Below are 20328 nucleotides of genomic sequence, written 5' to 3'. Positions count from 1 at the left end.
CAACGCATAGTAAGTCACATTTATTCTTCTTGAAATTTCATTGGTTTATCATACATATGTAAGTATATAAACTGAAGGTTTTTTATTGTAACTTTAATGTTGTTGTTAAAGAATCTTTATAGATAATAGTATGGTATTGGTTTTACTCATTGTTAATGGCCGTAAAGTGACATATATTTGCTTAAATTGAATAAATGTTATTTGGTCTCTGATAGAAACTTGCTCTATTGACAAACATACCGTTTTCCCCTATGTTATATTAAACTTAACCATTTGGTTTACGTTTTTGTAGAGAACTATGCACAAGTTTATACAATCAACAAAGTCAAAGTGATTGCATAAATTAAGTTTTTGTAGTACAATAAATTGAGTGGTTACAGTATGAACTTTGAAGATAACTCCATCTGATAATTAATCTACTAAAACACCTTTAAAAGAGAGGCAAAAGATACCAGAGTGACGTTCAAACTTATAAGTAAAAAAACAACTGACAACGCCATGACTAAAAAAATCCAACTGTAACAGACAAACAATAGTACACAAAACACAATTTAGTATGCTAATGACTGAGTAACACGAACCGCCGAATGAATGGGGGTTATATTAGATGACCCAGAAGGGTAATCAGATTCTGCTCCACATGTGGTAACCATCGTGTAGCTGTTGCTCGTGTAAGTACAAATTCTGTAATACGTATTTTTTTGTGAAACTGGTTGTGTTAAGACAAATAGAGTAAAAATTTATTTGCTGTATGAAACATCTGCAATAATAATAACAATTATAAACAATAAACATATGATCATTTGTTAAGCTACAAAAAGCTGTATAATTTAATAGCACTTATATAATAAGAAAATGAAACTGAATAGTACCATCTAACACCTATTCTGTACTTAAACGTCTCATCCATTTTCCTTATTTCTTCAATTATCGGCGGATGAATAACTATGATCCTTAATTTTTTATTTTCAAATCCACTTATACTCTGCTCCTCTCAATGATTTAAAAGAAAGACAACACCAAAAACTGTGGTAGTTGGTATTGTTTAAAAGGACGATAATATTTAAAGGTGGTTCATAGACATGCATTTCACTTCACAATTTTTCATCCTTTTTTTCCATCTTTAATTTTTTTCGCACTATGCAGTAACAATATAAGAAAATTACTGTGATCGCAAGAATGAAGAAAATTCCGCTGAGAGTTCCAGCAACAATTAAATTCCTCTGTTCATATGGCACTGCAAGGTACGCCTCTGAAATAGAAGAGAAATACATGTACTCAAAATATGTTTAGTTTATCTCAGATGAAGTGCAAAATCAAATATGTTCCATACACTCAGAAAATACTTAAAGAAAAGTGTATGCAATTAATTATACTCCAATTTATTTTTCAAATTTTACAAATGAATTATGCCTTTAAACATACACTGCAGATTAAAAATGCAAAACAGTGAGCTACTGGTCACTGATGATATCCCCGCCCAAATAATTGATGGTAAACAGGAAGTTGTTCAGTGATGAATGTGAAAACGCATCACACGGTTTATTTGACTTACTAGTATATAAACCCTGAAACCAAATTTCAAAAATCCTTGTAATGTAGTTTCTGAGAAAAATGTGACGGAAAATATTCATGGGACGGACAGATGGATGGACTTACAGATGTATCGACTGACGGACGGACAGAAGTAAACAACATGCCCCCTTTTTAAAAGAATTTACATTGAATCATGTAAATTCTACAAAATGAGATGACGAAACCTGCGATTGTAGATGCTATATGTCACTAAAATACCCTTTCAGTGGTAATTGCAGTGATCCCTGTATGAGTTCTGTGGTTCCTAGCCTAAATTTTATGGCCTTATAGGTTGTTTCGTAGTAGCGTGAATGCTTAAGGTGCTAGGGATCGGAGGTTCGCATGAAATTATAGCGTATTGTTTTCAACTTTTTTTCAACTTAAATTGTTTTCGCGTCGAAGCTGGAAAAACAGTTTAAGTTTTGCATCCACCATGCGAGGAGCGACAAATCCAATTAGATTCCACAAAATAAGTTGATAAAACCTGAAACTTTGGATGCTAAGCATATCACTAAAATACCCTTAATTATTACAATGATCCCTGTATGTTAGCTGCCCCGCAACAAGGTATTTAGTTCAGGGTGTCTAGCTCTTATTAGATTTCAAACATCGGTTGTTTCGTAGTAGCGTGCATGTCTTACATGATGTGCGTGTGATTACAGGTATAATCCCATATTAATTCAAAGTTTCGATAATTGAGGTTTGCAAATTATCAAATGCACATGACATTAAAACGTAATAGCTCAAACTGGTGGTTTATGATTCAGAAACATGTGTCCGGATAGTATGATATATCATCGCGATGGATTTTACGTTGGGAATGAGCATATTGCAAATTCCAATCAACGTGTCGGACTATATTAAAAAGTAGTTTCATTTTTGAATCAGGGACATGTTCTAGTTCCGGATTTGCATTTTATTTTGCACTGAACGTTAAGCAGTAAGTCAGCGTCTAAATGGAATAGCCAAGGAAACCAGTATCACTTAGAAAGCCATTATGTTCTGAATTGAAAGATGTCGCTTTTTCATTTTATTATTTTGAAAACACTTACTGCAAACTAGCTTTTCACCAGACCACTGACCATCGTTTCCACATACTCTAGTCTCATCACCAGAGAAATAATCGTATTCGAACTCACACTTATATACTACAGTTTCTGTAGGATTATTTCCATTTAATTGCCTTGTAACATGATCACTTTCACCAGGATCTGGACAGGTAATTGCTAAAAGTATGAAAAACACACCAATATTTGTATAACATTACAAAAGAGGCAGACGATAACAAACTGATGTTCGAACTCATAAGTCGATTGCTTACTGACAATGCCATGGCAAAAACCGTAAAACTATCAAACCACATCATAGAAAACTAAAGAAGACTGAGCAATACGTTCCCTTACAACTTATCTTTTTTTTAACAAATGCTTACATTTTAGCGATTTTTGTTATACATTGTCATATAAGCGGGAGGTTGAACCCAACATTTTTTTAAAAGTGTCCTGTACATAGTCAGAAATATAGAAGATGTTAGCAAATAGCCTGTTTCTATGTATGATGGCGGGTTTTTTTTTGTTGTAACACTTCAGTGTTTCTGTGGTTCCGTATTTTTTCCTATGATGGTTGATGTGTTTCCCTCAGTTTTATTTTGAAACCAAGACTTGTTTTCTAGCAATCGATTAATGTCTTTCGAAAAGAATTATACCACTTTTACCTTGATTTGATAAGCTTTAGACTTTAACAAATTATTTGTAGTGGAATAAAACCAGAACTGATTCTGTAAAGACGAAATACACTTACTTATAGATAGGGTGTTCTCGAATTCGATTGTAATGACAAAAATAACAGGAAAACCATTGATTATTTTTGATTGTCTATTATAATAAGTATACATTTTTTTTATGAAGATTCGCTATAGGCAAGAAATATACGATGAATGTAAATTCTAATTTCAGACGCGTGTTTCGTCAACGTACATGCGAGACTCATTGGTAGCACGATGGCTCGAATCAATTCAATATTCGTTCTTGGGTAACGACAATTGGTTCAATATGGGTACCTATGCATTTATCTAAATATCGATCCATAATAGAAAGAGGTTCATGTAACACTTGCATTTTATGATTCATTTGTAACTAACATTGCCATCTATCAGAATGCACAAATAATAAAAGAATAAGTCCAGTAAGATCCTTTTTTGACCTCAAAATAAAGCAGTATTTACCAAATTGTTAAAATATATCTTTAATATATTTTTTGGAAAGTAGAATACTTACTGTTACATAAATATGGGCTGTTTTTGACAATAAAATGCACATGTATCGGGTACTAACATCATTAAGTCATGCTAAATCACTAAAATCTTCACAATTTTAGCATTTGAGTTAAATTTTAGACAGTTTCGGGCTTAATCCGAAGTGGCCGAATTTGTTTCCTTCTTAATATTCAAAAGTTAGTTGTATTTGATTATAATACATACATAAAGGTTGAGGTTGAAAACGGATGAGGCCACTTTCATTTTTGACAAAAACCATCTGAAAAGTGACATATTATGGCAAATTTTATAGATTTGTCTTATTTAAGCTTGCATTTGAGCGTCTTCAATAACTAAATCAGTTCAAATGTTTCACATAAACTAGGTGAATCGACCGAAGAAGCCACTTAAATGTTCAAGTGGTGTCAAAAATTTTTAATTAGATGATTTCTAAATTTGAGGCCAAAATCGGCCCTTACCAGACCGCCTCCTTTCTTTAGACTTGTATTTGTTTTTAAATATACTGTAAAATAATTGTATTTAAACTGCGCTCTATATAAATGTAGGTACTTTCTTGTGTAGAAAAATGGTTGATTAAACCTCGTTTTATAGTTAGTTAAACCTCTCACGTATATGCTTCACATTAGATACTTACTGCAAACTGGCGGGTTTCCACTCCAAGTTTCATTTTCCATACACGTACGAACCAAATTACCAGATGTCAGTTCGTAACCAGTATTACATGTATATGTTAATGTGTCCTGATACTTATTACCAGTTGCAGATATAGTTGAAAACGTCACTGGCTATGTGTTTTGACAGGTTACCTTTGCTACATAAGATAAAAACCATACCGACATTAAGAATGTAATAAAATTGAGAATGTCATAAAAAAACAATAACACAACTGAAGGAGTGACAACAAGGCCACGACTAAAAAAGAAAAAGACAAACAATAGCACATAAAACACAACATAGAAAATGAAAAAAAATAACTGGAGAGATCACATGTGCTTCGGAAATTTTCATAGCGGTCAACCGACTTAAGATGAATAATTTTAAGTTCACTATTTGGAACTGATGATTTAAAATAACTTCATGTGAGCCACAATCCTTGATCAATAAAATCTTGATAGAATATATAAGCCCGAGATTATCGTATCAATTGGGAGATCGATATATTCTCCGTATGCAGACGCTGCTGGAATATTGCTACATAGAAATGGACTGTTCGCAATTAAGACGCTGAAATCATCTCTTGTGTTGTATGGTTTTGTTTTCAACCGGTCCTCATTGTCTTGATGAGACAACCTTAACATTTATCTGTTGCATTCTTTATTTTTTATTTTCGATGAAATTGATGCATTCAACGTAGTCATCTAATTGAAATATTTAGTGAGTGATCATCATTTAAGTGAAGTGAATACAGCTAACTTATTTGTTTTCTTCTGTCGAAAATCATGTATGAAGTCAGGTTCATAAGAATAAAGGAATCCGTCGGTAAAAAAGAGGCACAGTTGTTATTAGTTATATGTTTACTTTATTTGCATATGGTATCTTTAAAAGGGTTATGTATATGTCATACAGTGTTCATAACCCTTAGCTCACGGATTTGAGCATTAACTCAAATATAATTAGACAATCAAACTGTACACTCATATGAAAGAGAAGAAGTGGTATGACTGACAATGAGACAATTCTCGAAAAGAGACCAAATGACACAGAAATTAACAAATAAGGTCGGAATACAGCCATCAACAATGAGCAAAACCCATACCGCAAAGTCAGCTATAAAAGGCCCATGTGTATTTGCTGAGGAAATGAATGAAAGACGACAATTACAGTTAACTAATACTTACTGCAAAGAGGAGGAATTCCATCCCAATGGCTATCCTCTTTACACGTCCTAACCAGGTTCCCACCTGTCCTCTTGTAACCATCAATGCATGTGTATGCTATCGTATCATTATAGTTTGAACCAGTCTGTGATAATACTGTTACAAAGATCACAACTGGAAGATTCGGGCACGTAACTTTTGCTAAATATAAAATATATGTAACATTATTTATTAATAAGCGCACTTTAAACACATGTATACGTTCTGAACCATTTAATAAATAAGTAATTGCTATTTTTTTTTTTAGTTTTAGTTGCTGTTTATTTTCGTTTTTGATGTATGTTTCCAATTGATCTGTACCAAATTTTACGACTTATCTTTCTTTTATGATATTTATAACAAAAATAAATCGTTTTTATGGATAAGCAAAATTAAACGTTATAGCGACCATTGCTTCTAATAGATAGTAGTTTATAAATTTTAAAACCCCAACTATCGATTAAATAAAAAAAAATGAACGTCTACGAAATGTTGAGACGAAAAGTCCTCAATCAAATGCAAAATCAAAAGCTTAAATATATCAAACGAATGGATTTCGGCTGTCATTTTCATGAAAGCCTACATTAGAATCGCAAACATACTTTGAGTACATAACATCATCTCCATGAGGAGCTACATGTAGATCAGCTACGGCGACCTGGTGAGCAAATATACCACTCTATTGTATGCGTACAGCCTTTGTAACTTATATCTACACCGAATCTAAATGTAACAATGGGACACAGAACACACTCTATAAAATATCACCCTTTTTGGGTTTAAATATTTTAATATCTGAACAAAATTAAAAACAACACATTTAATTATTTCTTGCGCTTTTCTGGATTATCCTTCATCAGGAACGTTATAAGGTAAATATTTGAAATCCGGGGATGTACCAAACCGTTGAGGAGCTATATGTCAAAACTACTTAAACATTCATCTAAGGACAACTTTGAAACTTTACTTCCCTTAATCGTGAAAACATGCCGCATGTGAATTGAAACACCAGCAATAAGACTGTAAAGGATATTTCTTCATAGTGGGGGTAAAAAAATCAGACTAAGAAGGAATATTGAATTAAATATTGATTATCAATTTTAGATATCTTCAAAAATATGCACGGATTGTTACATAAAATTACTTACTACAAACAAGAGGAATACCATCCCAAAGATTGTTTTCCTTACATGTCCAGTCTAAATCACCACTAGTTCTCTCATAGCCAATATTACGGTGTATGTTATCGTATCATTATAATGTGATCCTGTCTGTGCAGAAATTGAAGCTGAAGACACAACTGGAAGATTCGAGCACGTAATTTTTGCTAAATATAAAATATATGTAACATTATTTATTAATAAGCGATCTTTTAACACATATATATGTTCTTAACCATTTTCTTTTGCATAAATAAGTAATTGCTAAAAAAAAATTTAGTTTTAGTTGCTGTTTATTTTCGTTTTTGATGTATGTTTCCAACTGATGTGTACCAAATTTTACCACTTATCTATTTTTTATGATATTTATAACAAAAATAAATCGCTTTTATGGATTAGCAAAATTAAACGTTACAGCGACCATTGCTTCTAATAGATAGTAGTTTACAAATTTTAAAACCCCAACTATCGATTAAATAAAAAATGAACGTCTATGAAATGTTCAAACGAAAAGTCCTCAATCAAAGGCAAAAGCAAAAGCGTAAATATATCAAACGAATGGATTTCGGTTGTCATTTTCATGAAATCCTAAATTAGAATCGCAAAGATACTTTGAGTACATAACATCATCTACATGAGGAGCTACATGTAGATCAGCTACGGCGACCTGGTGAGCAAATATACCATTCTATTGTATGCGTACAGCCTTTGTAACTTATATCTACACCGAATCTAAATGTAACAATGGGACACAGAACACACTCTATGAAATATCACCCTTTTTGGAGTTAAATATTTTAATATCTGAACAAAATTAAAAACAACAGGTTTAATAATTTCTTGCGCTTTTCTGGATTATCCTTCATCAGGAACGTTATAAGGTAAATATTTGAAGGATAATCCAGAAAAGCGCAAGAAATTAATAATTTCGAGGATGTACCGAAACCGTTGAGGAGCTATATTACAAAAATACCTAATAATTCATCTAAGGACAACTTTAAAACTTTACTTTCCTTTATTATGGAAACTTGTCGCATGTGAATTGAAAGACCAGCAATAAGACTGTAAAGGATATTTCTTCATAGTGGGGGTAAAAAAATCAGACAAAGAAGGAATATTGAATTAAATATTGATTATCAATTTTAGATATCTTCAAAAATATGCACGGATTGTAACGTAAAATTACTTACAACAAACAAGAGGAATGCCTTCCCAAAGTCGATTCTCCTTACATGTCCAGTCTAAAGTACCACTGGTTCTATAATAGCCAATATTACAGGTGTATATTATCGTATCATTATAATCTGATCCTGTCTGTGCAAAAATTGAAGCTGACGACGCAACTGGATGATTTGGACATGCAACTATTGCTACAACATTAAATGAAATTTATAAACCATTAGAAAAAATGTGTAAATTATAGTCTGATATCAGATTAAGTTACAGAAGAAACTACGCAACATGGATATGATATATAAATTAACAAAGGACTACCAGGAGTTACTGAGTTGCTAGCTACATATCTCATTTAAAGTGATTAAAGGATTATTTCAAAATCAAGCACTATCCTTCTTGATAGAGATTAAGAACCATGCCAACATACAATTTATGACAAAATATTACCTGTAGCATGGTGACAACTATAATACAATGTATAATTTAGTTTTTCTCGATGCAAATACCCTACAAATTAATCCGTATTGATTACAAAAATGCCCGATTTTGCCCGATACATGACTTGACAACAGTCTCATACAAATGTATCTATATCTATTATAAATAAGTCTGTTTAAATGCTTTGTTAGCTTTAGGGATAAATGATGACATTCTTGTGCTTTGAATAAAATATTGTCATGAAAAATTAAATGTCAAATACCTCAACATATTAGATGTCCGTATGTTGACTTTTGTTTTAAATGATGTCGTTGTACCGATGATAGAATCAAGTATTTGTTTTTGGACTAGTTTGTGATACCACAAACCCTGGTGAAACAATTTTTCATTTTCAGAAAAAATCAATAACGTTGTTACATACACAAGCATTTCGAACAAGTTTTGTTATATAAGTTCCATGAGATGGTACAAAGGACAGTCACCATCTAAAAAAGGATAATTCACAAAAGAAAATAAAAATTATTCTCAGTGATCAAGCTTAAATGTTGTTTACATTTGGCTATATGATAATAAAAGATCCAGTAAACTGTTTATGTTTGACATCATCAAGCATTAAACTAAAGAACATTTTTAATGACATGGATGAAAAGGTAGAAAATTACCATTCATACATAAAATGCTTAAAAAAACACCAAGGCTATGAACTGAGTATGAGGAGTTTTGGAGCAACTATACTGACTCTAGTGTCTTGTGGCATCATTTAGAAAAAAACATTCATCAAAGTTTTTGGAAATTAGATTTGAAAAGGATTAAATAATATAGTAATATGGTTTAGTGCTAAGTCATTGATACAGAGTTTGTTCTTACTGTTCAAGTGTGTGTTTTTTCTCAAATATAAAAGGCACTATTTTAGAAATTATGATATGAACATCAATCCTAGTACAAGCTTATGCTAATAGATCATCTACATTAACACAAAGCCAATACTTAGATAGTGACGGACTGTCAAAACAATGAAATATGATAGTGTCTGATCCTGATAACAGGGGCATTTTGTAGTCTGGGGAGAAAAACCAATATATAGTTGTGATGAAAAATTATATCAATTCGCCCCAAGGGTACTCGTCCCATACTGAATATTACTGTTTGTCCTTATAACATTTATTTAAATTATTATTAGGACAGTACATCTTTGACAAATACACCTAAAAAGAACACAAAGACAGTCTGCAGAAGGTTTTTTACGGGGGAAATAAGTTTTGTCCAAAATTTCTACTTTTTTCGTGTGCCTTGTTTAGTCAACTTTTTAAAGAAAATCTCAAACGGTCAAATTCGATTGAAGTTTGTGATTTTCAAGATTAATAACCAATAAATGTTGGCAGGAATTAAACGACAAAATGTTTTTTTTTTGACTAAGTTTGAAAAAATGTGTTATCTGGGCTGGGCAGACTTTTTGCCGTATCAAATATTAAATAGAATTGAGAATGGAAATTGGGAATGTGTCAAAGAGATAACAACCCGACCATATATCAGACAACCACAGATGGTCACAAACAGGTCTTCAAAACGTATAACAATACGCACATTAAAATTCAGTTCAAGAAAAGTCCGTGTTTGATGTCAGAAGATGTAACCAAAGAAAAATAAACAAAATGACAATAATACATTAATAACAATGGACTACTAGCAGTTAACTGACATGCCAGCTCCAGACTTCAATTAAACTGATTGAAAAATTATGTCTTCATCATATGAATATCAGACATAATCATTCCCGTTGGTGTTTAGTATCATTCCATCATAAAAATATATAAGAAGAACATAACCCGTGTCATGCCATCAACTGGTTTTTAAATAAATGTGTTTAGTTCCGATGCAAAGACCCTATAAGTTAATCAATATTAACGCCAAAATATGCAATCTTTAGTAACCCGACAACAGTATCATACATTAACTATATCCTTTTTTAATAAGTCTATTTAATAGGTCTATTAAAAACCGGTTTTTTTTTACATTCAGGCTATTTGTTTTACTATGATGTTTCAGATTAACTTTAAAATATGTTTCTTTATCCATTTTAACAGTCAAGGGTATTTCTTATGACAACACTTGCAGAAACACACAATGATTTTTACCTACTAGTGTTTTCGACCGTTTTTAAGGGAACCCCAAAACTGGTCATATTCAATATACACTAAACATAAAATGAAACAGCGAAATTCATTCATACTTTGGCAGATGTTGCATGGACCCCTACAAGTACCTTTGCATTTATGCAAATATTAGAAACATTAAACAAAAGGGAAATGTTGGTGTTACCAAGTCCTACCCCCTTGATTGAAGCCTAAAAAAAGAAGGTTTTATTGTGTTTTATTAAATAAACAAAATTATTCTTTATTAATCATTTTAAAGTCTAATCGGACCGTCAGAAATGAAAAATATTTCAAAATATAAAAAAACTATTTTCATTAAATCATTTATTCCGCCAAAACACTAATTTTATACTTAGTTTGAGCGTGAATTATAGATGGTCGGAATTGTCGTGAAGAAAGTTCTAGATTTTTAAATAACTATTTCTGTTGACTTATATCTATTTCATTTGTAATTTTTAATGTATGTACATGCTGATTCAGGGGGAAATTGCTCGTTAATAAATGATTCATTTTTTTCCCTTTTAGATGTCGATTTTTTTCGCATGCTTTTTTTAACTGATATAACTAAGAAATGCTACTGACAAAAGATGAAAGTAAAAAATTCTGAATTCCATTTTAAACAGGAGTTAATAAAAAAAAAAACGTTGCGGTCACATGGCAAAATATTGTCTATCAGCTGATAAACGAAACAAAATTACCCAATCAGAAGACTCGTTTTAACCAAAATTAAATTTAATTATTTTAGAATAACAATCATAAAGTGTCATTCCATGTGGCTGTAAATGTTTGTGGACTGATGAGTATGTTTAGGCATTTCAACTAGATTGGTTAAATTTCCCAAAAACAAATATGTAAATTTGCTTTTATTTATTCTAATTTGCATCAAACAAACATAATTACTAGTTAAATTTTATTTTAGTTTTTTTACGGTTGCTTTAAATATCAGAAAGGCATTCAATTTCTCGTTGTTGCTATTTATTTTCCGGTTAACTATGGCGAGATCAACAAACAAAGTAATACAAATCATAAAGCTTATATACAAGCTATTACATATTTTACTTTAACCGTTGTAACATTTAGATGCCTGACGTTGCAAGTAACAATAAAAAAAAGCTCTCAAATTATACTTTAAGCTCAGTTACAAAGTTAACAATATTCCATTTTCTATATAAATACTCTCCAAATTTCAGTTATTGACAACGATGTGTGAATAACACAAACAAACATAATAAGTAAAATATCAAAGATAGGGGTACAGTCAACATTGTGATATAATCTTGATCACTATATAGCAAAACAAATGTTCAAACAAAGGAACATAATAAGGCATATGGACAAAGCACAAATGAAAGACAAAAATACAAAAATTAACCATATCACAAAAACACAATGACTGGATGTATAAAAGCCCAGCCACGTCAAATGAATATTACCTTGTCAAAGCAATAATAGTTTACCGGTGCTCCAAAATAGACTTAACACTAAAATTAGCAATTTAAAAAAGTCAAACCAAAAAAATATATAACACGTTATTAAGACAATACACATCGTTATTGCGTAGAATATATAAGTTTAATGCATCGTCCGGTGAAATCGAATTTAAATTTTTACAAGAAAAAAAATCAAGTTCGCCCTCCTCCCCTTCCCCTCTTAAGTAAGATCAAATTAATGTGAAAGTCCAAATTTCAATACCAATCAGTGTTACTTAAAGATGATTTAAAATTTTACGAAACATTACCTGATGTCGATGAATACTTTAAACATATAATCACTGAAAGAAGTGTGTTGTAAAATTTCTGCTTTACCGTCGCCATTTCAACTTTTCAAATTGATAAATAATAATTTCTCACTATTTTCATCAGATGATTATTAAATTGCCCTGAACTATTCTTCAAACACAGTAACATAAAGTGAAAACATCTCACAACACAACACCTTCTTTTATCCATAAATTTACATGTCACACGTTTTGATATTTTTCTTGACAGTTTAATGGTTTATAGAAATAAAAGGAATGCAAGAAAACTATGAAAGCATTTTATTGGACGGCAGAGATTTTAAAATATTTTAATATTTTTATGTTAAACTAGAACACATCTACGAAATCTCGGGCATTAATGTAAACTGATTAAGGATGAATTTTTTTTGTACAACAAACTATATATGTATTCGAAAGGAAGGGAACGAACTGTGAGCCTCTCCTTGCCGACCTCTTTATATGAATCGGAGTTCCTTCATACACTTGTCAAAAACAAGAAGATCAAAGAAGCCAGGTTATTTAATTTCACTTTCAGATATATTGATGATGTTCTATCCATTGACAATCCGAACTTTTCTGATTGGGTTCCATTAATATATATACCAGAACTAGAAATTAAAGAGACAACAGACACGGTTTCCTCCGCCTCATTTTTCAGACTTATACCATGAATTTGACACACACAGTCATCTCAGTACCAGAATCTATGACAAACGAGACGATTTGAATTTTGAAATTATCAATTTCCCCCAACTTAGTAGCAATATACCAACTTCACCTGCATATGGAATATACATTTCCCAACTTTTTCGGTATTCAAGAGCTTGAAGCTCCTACTCAGACTTTGTAAAACGTCACCAAAGCAGAAAGTTGATGAACCAGGTGTATGTCACAGAACGTCTCGTCCTTTTTCTAATAAAGTTCATCGGAAGGTACCAAGAACTTGTTGATAAATATTCCGTATCAACTTCACAAATAATACACGATGGTCTTAAAGTATAGATTTTGCATACTAACGTTGGCTATCATCTTAATAACGTGTTAAAGTATTGTTTTATTTGTCTTTATTCATTTACTTTTACTGTTAAGTCTGTTTTTTAGATATTCATTTGACGTGACTCTGTGCTTATGTATACCATCATACTTTAAACGACAAAATTATTGTATTTATTAATATTACTTTTACTTGTGTATCCCGCCATCAGGTCATTCTTTGAATGACAATTATTAATTTATTTATACTACTTTTACTGTCAAGTCTTTTTTTTGTTATATCTACTTTACGTGACACTGTATTTATGTATCCCGTCATAATTTGAACGACAAAATTATTTTATGTCTACCTGTGCGATTTTCAAACGCGCAATTTTACACCAGTACTTAAAACCTTCCATCCTTTATGGGTGGATTTTACATAGATAAATAAAATTGTATAATATAAGTAAAATGAGGATGTTAAATTTGATGTATGCCTTTTTGTGCTTCTTCGTTACATTTGTTGTTTTTATAGTAATTAAGATGATAACACAATGCTGACTGTTGTACCCCTATTTTTGACATTTTAACCATTTGTGTCTGTTTGTTTTGTTCACACATCGTTGACAATATAATGGAATTTGATGCGACTGTCATACAAGTGAGAGGTTTAGCTAGCTATTAAACCAGGTTCAATCCACCATTTTCTACATAAGAAAATGCCTGTACCAAAAGAGGGACGAAAGATACCAAAGGGACAGTCAAACTCATAAATCTAAAACAAACTGACAACGCCATGGCTAAAAATAAAAAAGACAAACAGAAAAACAATAGTACACACGACACAACATAGAAAACTAAAGAATAAACAACACGAACCCCACCAAAAACTAGGGGTGATCTCAGGTGCTCCGGAAGGGTAAGCAGATCCTGCTCCACATGTGGCACCCGTCGTGTTGCTTAAGTGATTACAAATCCGGTAAATAGTCTAATTCGGTAGGTCATATTCATGAAAGGGAAGGGGATTGTAGTTACGACGTAAGGAACATATCCGATATCATTTGTGAAACGGTTATTCCATAACGGTCAACCAACTCGTGATGGCGTCCGTAAAATTTACGAAGGGATGATTTCAACTTCACCATTTGGAACTCTTGGTTTAATAGCTTCCTTGTGAGCAGCAAACCTCTATCAAGAAAATCATGATAGGAAATGCAAGCACGGGAATATCGTATCAATTGGGAGATATATACCCCGTATGCAGGTGCTGCTGGAATGTTGCTACTTAGAAATGGAAAGTTCACAATAGGAAAGCTGAAATCATCTCTTTTGTCGTAAAGTTTTGTTTTCAACCGACCCTCATTGTCAATTTCTAGATGTAAGTCAAGATATGAAGCCGACTTAACTGTATCTGTAGTATCCTTTATCTCTAGTTCGATTGGATAGATGCGTTCCACATAGTCACCAAATTTTGAATTGTTTAGTGAAAGAACATCATCTATATAGCGGAAAGTAGAGTTAAAGGATATTGCTAACTTCTTATCTTTCTTCCTAAGAAGTTCCTGCATGAAGTCAGCCTCATAATAATAAAGAAACAAGTCGGCGAGTAGAGGGGCACAGTTTGTTCCCATTGGAATGCGGACAGTCTGTTGAAAAACACGTCCTCCGAACGTAACAAATATGTTGTCAATCAAGAAATCAAGCATCTTGATAATATCAGTTTCAGAGAATTTTTTGTTTGAATCAGAGTGATTCTTTACAAAGTAGGATTTATCCCTACCTAAGACAAGATACTTGTATCTACGTTGGCCATTCTTTTTTATGAACCAAGTCAGGAATATGACAGTTGTTATCCATTCGTTTGATGTGTTTGGGCTTTTGATTTTGCCATTTGATTTGGGACTTTCCTTTTTGAATAATCCTCTGAGTTCAGTATTTTTGTGTTTTTACTTTTTATATGTACTGGAGTATTCAAGAAAGGTATCTAGTGTCTTTAGCACTTGGGAACAGGACAATTTTTTAGCCCTCTTCCTTTTTTTTTTAAAACCGTTTTTTTTTCTTTTAATTTCATTTATTTTCGCGTTTTCTGTATAATATGTACAGACATACCAAAATCTCTATTTGAAGTATGACCGCCAATGACAGTAGACTTTGAATTAATAGTAAATAGCATATACAATTCACACTCAGCAAAGGAATATTCAGAGTACTCAGAAAAAAGCAAAAATAATTGTCCTGTTACCCAAGTACCTATGAAAAGAATGAGTAATTTTAACCAGTCCTAAACGGAAGTGTTGTTAATGACTTAAAAGTCAGTCTAATTTTCGTTTTCCTCCCAAAAATAACCCAAACGGAATAATCATAAGAGAGGATGACAAATGCAAATATGCATTGTATCTGAAGGATACAAATGCATGATGATTAATTTATTGTGAGAAGAAAAGAACATTTTGACATTTAATAGTATAGATTATGCATACATTTGACTATTTCGAAGACAATATACAACTAATTCGGTTTGAAATGAAATGTTACTATTTAATTATTTGAACTGTCAATTGCAATAACCATATATATGAAAAGGGTTATCATAAAGGGAGGTCAATGCAATGAACACAAGGAAGAATTATTTAATCAGTGGCCTGATCACACTTGGTTTAATTTATTTGGTATGCCTGGTTAACAAAATGTAAATGTTTATGAACAATTGGGTGAAACCACAATTATATATGGGAATTAAAGAAATGCAAAACTTGTCTATTAGAATTGTACACCAATTGAATTTATCACGTACACACGAGTTATTATAATATCATATGTATCTTTCCTATTTCAACTAAGTATTGTCATTTGGAGAAAAGTTCAGCTTTTTGTCTTCATATGTAGACAAAACATCGATATATTGGCGTAATATCCAATACTTTTGGTAATAAGACTGACAATTTCTCTTCACGTTGAGACAAAATCTTCATCTTCTTTCTAAATGCTCATTAGTGTCATGATAAATGGCATATAGTCTGCTCATATTCAGTGTACTATTCCTCGAGTGCCAGTTTAATGAACCGTTTTTAAAACCGACCAACACAGTTTGCAGAATGTCAAGTGCTATGAAAGGCAAATGTGAAAATATGTGTGATACAACGACTCATCGCAATAAATCGTCTAGTTTGAAAAATGATACAATAAGAAATAAATTCATAAAAAAATGTTTTTTTGAATTTTAAATTTATAACATAAAAATGGCAAAATACAAATACAAAAAAAAATGCAGATTATATGAAAATTATTTCTTTTTAATATTATTCAAAACATCTTTATTGTCATGCATGGTCTAGAAGATTTGTTTTAATGTGTCGCTGTGTCACACATATTTTCACCTTTGGAAAAATGTTTCTTTTCAATACATTAGACATTCTGAAAATTGTGTCAACCGTATTTAAAGACGTCTCGTATTGGACACAATTTTTTTTGAAATTTGGGTCAATGCTCCTCAACTTTGTTTCGGCTTTCTAACTATTTTGATCTGAGCGTCACTTATGAGTCAGATGTAGACGAAACGGGCGTCTGGTGTATTTCAAAACTATAAGCCTTTTACCTTTTATTACTTTATTCATTAAGACAGTCAATCAGAGAAATGGAACACTGAATATGAGCAGATGAACAATTCATAATGACACTAATGGGTATTTTTGTCTAAACGTCCAAGGGAGATTATTAGTCTCATTATTCAATGTATTTGTTTCAAAGCCAGTATTACGATGTGACTGTGTAGTAGAAAATGTTCATTTGAACACAGGCACTCCTTAACGTTGATCTTTTGGAGACAAATAGGTGAACTTATCTTCAAATAACAATACTAAGTTATGATAGGAAATACACATATGATAATACATGTCTTTGAAGATTAATTCAGGGCAATCCAATAATCATATGAGGAAAATAGTGTGAAATTATAATTTATAAAGGAGTAGGTCCGGTAAGGGCTCATTTTGGCCTCAAATTTCAGTTTCATCTGACGAAAGATTTTGACCCCTTTCTAAACACTTAAGTGTCCATTTCACTTGATTCAATTAGTTTATGTGAAAGATTTTAACTGATAAAGTCATTAAAAACGATCCGATTGAAGCTCAAATATGAAAAATCTCTCAAATATGCCAAAAAACGTCACTTTTCAGATTGTTTTTGTCAAAAATGAAAGTGGCCGCATCCGTGTTCATCCTCAACCTTTATATATGTTATGTATTATCATAAAATACAACTTACATTGCAATATTAAGGATGAACACGAATGCGGCCACTTTCGTTTTACACGGAAACCGTCTAAAATTTAACTAAAATGATAGAATTTTGAAGATTTCAGTAATTTAACATGACTTAATGGTGCTACAACCCGATATATGTGCTTTGCATTGTCAAAAACAGCCCATATTTATGTAGCAGAAGCATTCAACTGTCCAATAAATAAGTAAAAATTTACATTTTAACAATTTTGTAAAACTGTTATATTTTTGGGCCAAAAAGGGGCCTTACCGTACTCCTTTGTAAAGTGAAAATGGCGACGGTAAACAAGAAATTTTACAACGCACTTCTTTCAGTGGTTATATGTTTTCATCGACATCAGGTAATGTTTCGATAAATTTCATCTTGTATCGTTAAACCTGATTGCAATCGAAATTTCGACTTTCACATTAATTAAAGCAAACTTAAGTGGGAAAGGGGGAAAAACCTTCTTTTTTTTCTCTAAAATTCAAACTTTGTATAAAACATGTAAAAACGACACCTTTTATAAATAATTATGTCCATGAACCAATCTTAGCAAATCTACTAAATTAATAATATTTTTGCTGTAAGATATTTTATTTTATTGTCCGTATCGAAATTCAATTGATGCATTCATAAATTAAAACAGTGCATAGGTAAAAACTGGATGCGCTTTGCAAACCAATAAAAGCTTATAAAAAGCATAAAAATATAGCAGATCTATTGAAGACAAAATTGAAATAAATTGATAGGTAAATCCCTGATTATTGTGGCATTTAGGTCCTCCGTAACCCCCCTAATAAATTATGTTACAAATAGCAAAAGTTACGTGTCCGAATCTCCCAGTTGTGTCCTTGATCACAATATCAGCACAAACTGGTTCACAATATAATGATACGATAGCATACATAGCATCAATGGTTTCGAGAGGACGGGTGGTTATGTGGTTCGGAAATGCAAGGAGGATAAAACTTGGGATGGAATTTCTCCTCTTTGTAGTGAGTATTTGTTTACTGTATTTGTCGGCTAAATTTCATTTCCTTTGTAAATAAACATGCGTGTACAGTTGAGTCGCCTCAAAATGCCTGCCTGTGTTTATGTTGCAATCAAGCTTAGGATTACACCGCACGTTATACATATCATTACCATTATCAACGATCTGTAGCATAAACGTAAAAATAACCCTCTCAGTTGGAAATGCCAGCCCTTCTATCTTTCGATTCGCCAAATATATTTGACCTACTACAATAGTACCATCAATTACGACAATGTACGAGAACTTGTAAACTCATCATGCAATATTCTAGGTGTAAAAAAATACAATTACAACAATACTGAAACAGAACAGTGGACCAATTATAGCCGGAGAATTAATACTAATCTTGATTTTTCCTGGTTCCTATTGCACTGTGTTTTCTACTCAAAAGACGACCAAAGGATACAAATAAGGATACATCAACAGTTGACGTGACGTAAGTAGAAAGTTAAATAACAAAAATACTCAACTCTGTGGAAAATTCAAAACGGAAAATCCGTAATCCAATGGTAAAACCGAAAGGTTAGAAACACCAAACACATCAAACGAATGGATAACAACTGTTATATTTGGGAAGACATTACTTAAATTAAAAACTTCCGTCTAATCCATTTGTCCTTTCTGAACAATAAAATATGTTGAAAATAATCCTAGAAAAAAATATAACTGACTCGTTTTATCCATGTTAACTGATCAGAATGAAATCCCTGTATTGTATTTATACAATATCATACGTGTCTCTAGAATCATGACATATTTAATTTGTACACGTCTTCTTTTTTAGAAACAGTATCCAAGGTCAAGACATTCTAAGTCTTATATTTTATAAGAACACTAAGCCTTATAAGGTTTTTCATTTCAGAAACAGTAAATAAAATGATGATAATCGTGTGATTAACACACATTCAGATACATAACAAATATACAGAAGAAGGCTATGTGGATATGAAGAGACAATATTTCAGTAATGAAATTATAAAACGAACCAATCATGAAGCAGATTGGTATGTTATCCGAATGAAAGCAAAATTATTATTCACCATTATCCACATGTGTGTATATGTTCATTTAAACTAAAACAAATATATCATATTAGTATATATAATCTACAACCCTTATTTAAGCACAACGATTAATCACATTAAAATGCGATTTACCACTTGTTTATATACTCAAATATTGCACCTCAATACCATGAACCTGTTAAATGTTAATTATACAGCAATCAAACGAACAAAATCAGACTGAAAACAAATATGTCCACACCATTATCCTCTTGTATTTATGTTTCTTTTAAATAACATGAATAACGCTAAATAACATGAATAACGCTGACCCTTTTTATAATTTTCTATGCTTTAATAACACTTACCCTTTCTTGACATTTTCTATGGTTTAATAACGCTTACCCTTTCTTGAAATTCTCTATGGTATAATAACGCTTACCCTTTCTTGAAATTCACCTGTTGTACCCGTAGTGTTGCTTATGGTATAACAAATCCGGTAAATGGTTAAATTCGGTAAGTCACATTCATGAAAGGGAAGGGGATAGTAGTTACGACGTAAGGAACATATCCGATATCATTTGTGAAATGGTTATTCCATAACGGTCATCCAACACGTGATGACCTTCGTAAAATTTACGAAGGGATGATTTCAACTTCA

General features: G+C 31.9%; 1 protein-coding gene across 1 annotated transcript; it reads right to left on the bottom strand.

Annotated features, from left to right (window-relative positions):
- Positions 1–728: 728 nt before the first annotated feature.
- LOC139487046 (clotting factor C-like) lies at positions 729–8232 on the bottom strand. Its single transcript, XM_071272063.1, has 6 exons — positions 8057–8232; positions 6855–7033; positions 5689–5868; positions 4485–4661; positions 2628–2801; positions 729–1252 (listed from the first exon to the last, which is right to left on the bottom strand). Exons 4-6 carry the CDS (start codon positions 4522–4524, stop codon positions 1095–1097), a joined length of 372 nt encoding a protein of 123 aa, XP_071128164.1. The 5' UTR covers positions 4525–4661; positions 5689–5868; positions 6855–7033; positions 8057–8232; the 3' UTR covers positions 729–1094.
- Between the last annotated feature and the right edge of the window lie 12096 nt (positions 8233–20328).

This window comes from Mytilus edulis, chromosome 8 (assembly GCF_963676685.1).
Source record: "Mytilus edulis chromosome 8, xbMytEdul2.2, whole genome shotgun sequence".
Lineage (NCBI taxonomy): Eukaryota > Metazoa > Mollusca > Bivalvia > Mytilida > Mytilidae > Mytilus > Mytilus edulis.
The sequence above is the reverse complement of the archived record's forward strand: the minus strand, read 5'-3'. Positions and strand labels throughout refer to the sequence as shown.

What these genes read in the sequence shown, in the direction of transcription:
- LOC139487046 (XM_071272063.1), bottom strand. Translation starts at nt 4,524, where the DNA reads ATGGAAAATGAAACTTGGAGTGGAAACCCGCCAGTTTGCA. An exon ending in TGGAAACCCGCCAGTTTGCA is followed by an intron (nt 2,802 to 4,484) that starts GTAAGTATCTAA and finishes TCATACTTTTAG; the next exon opens with CAATTACCTGTCCAGATCCT. An exon ending in TGGTGAAAAGCTAGTTTGCA is followed by an intron (nt 1,253 to 2,627) that starts GTAAGTGTTTTC and finishes CTTCTATTTCAG; the next exon opens with AGGCGTACCTTGCAGTGCCA.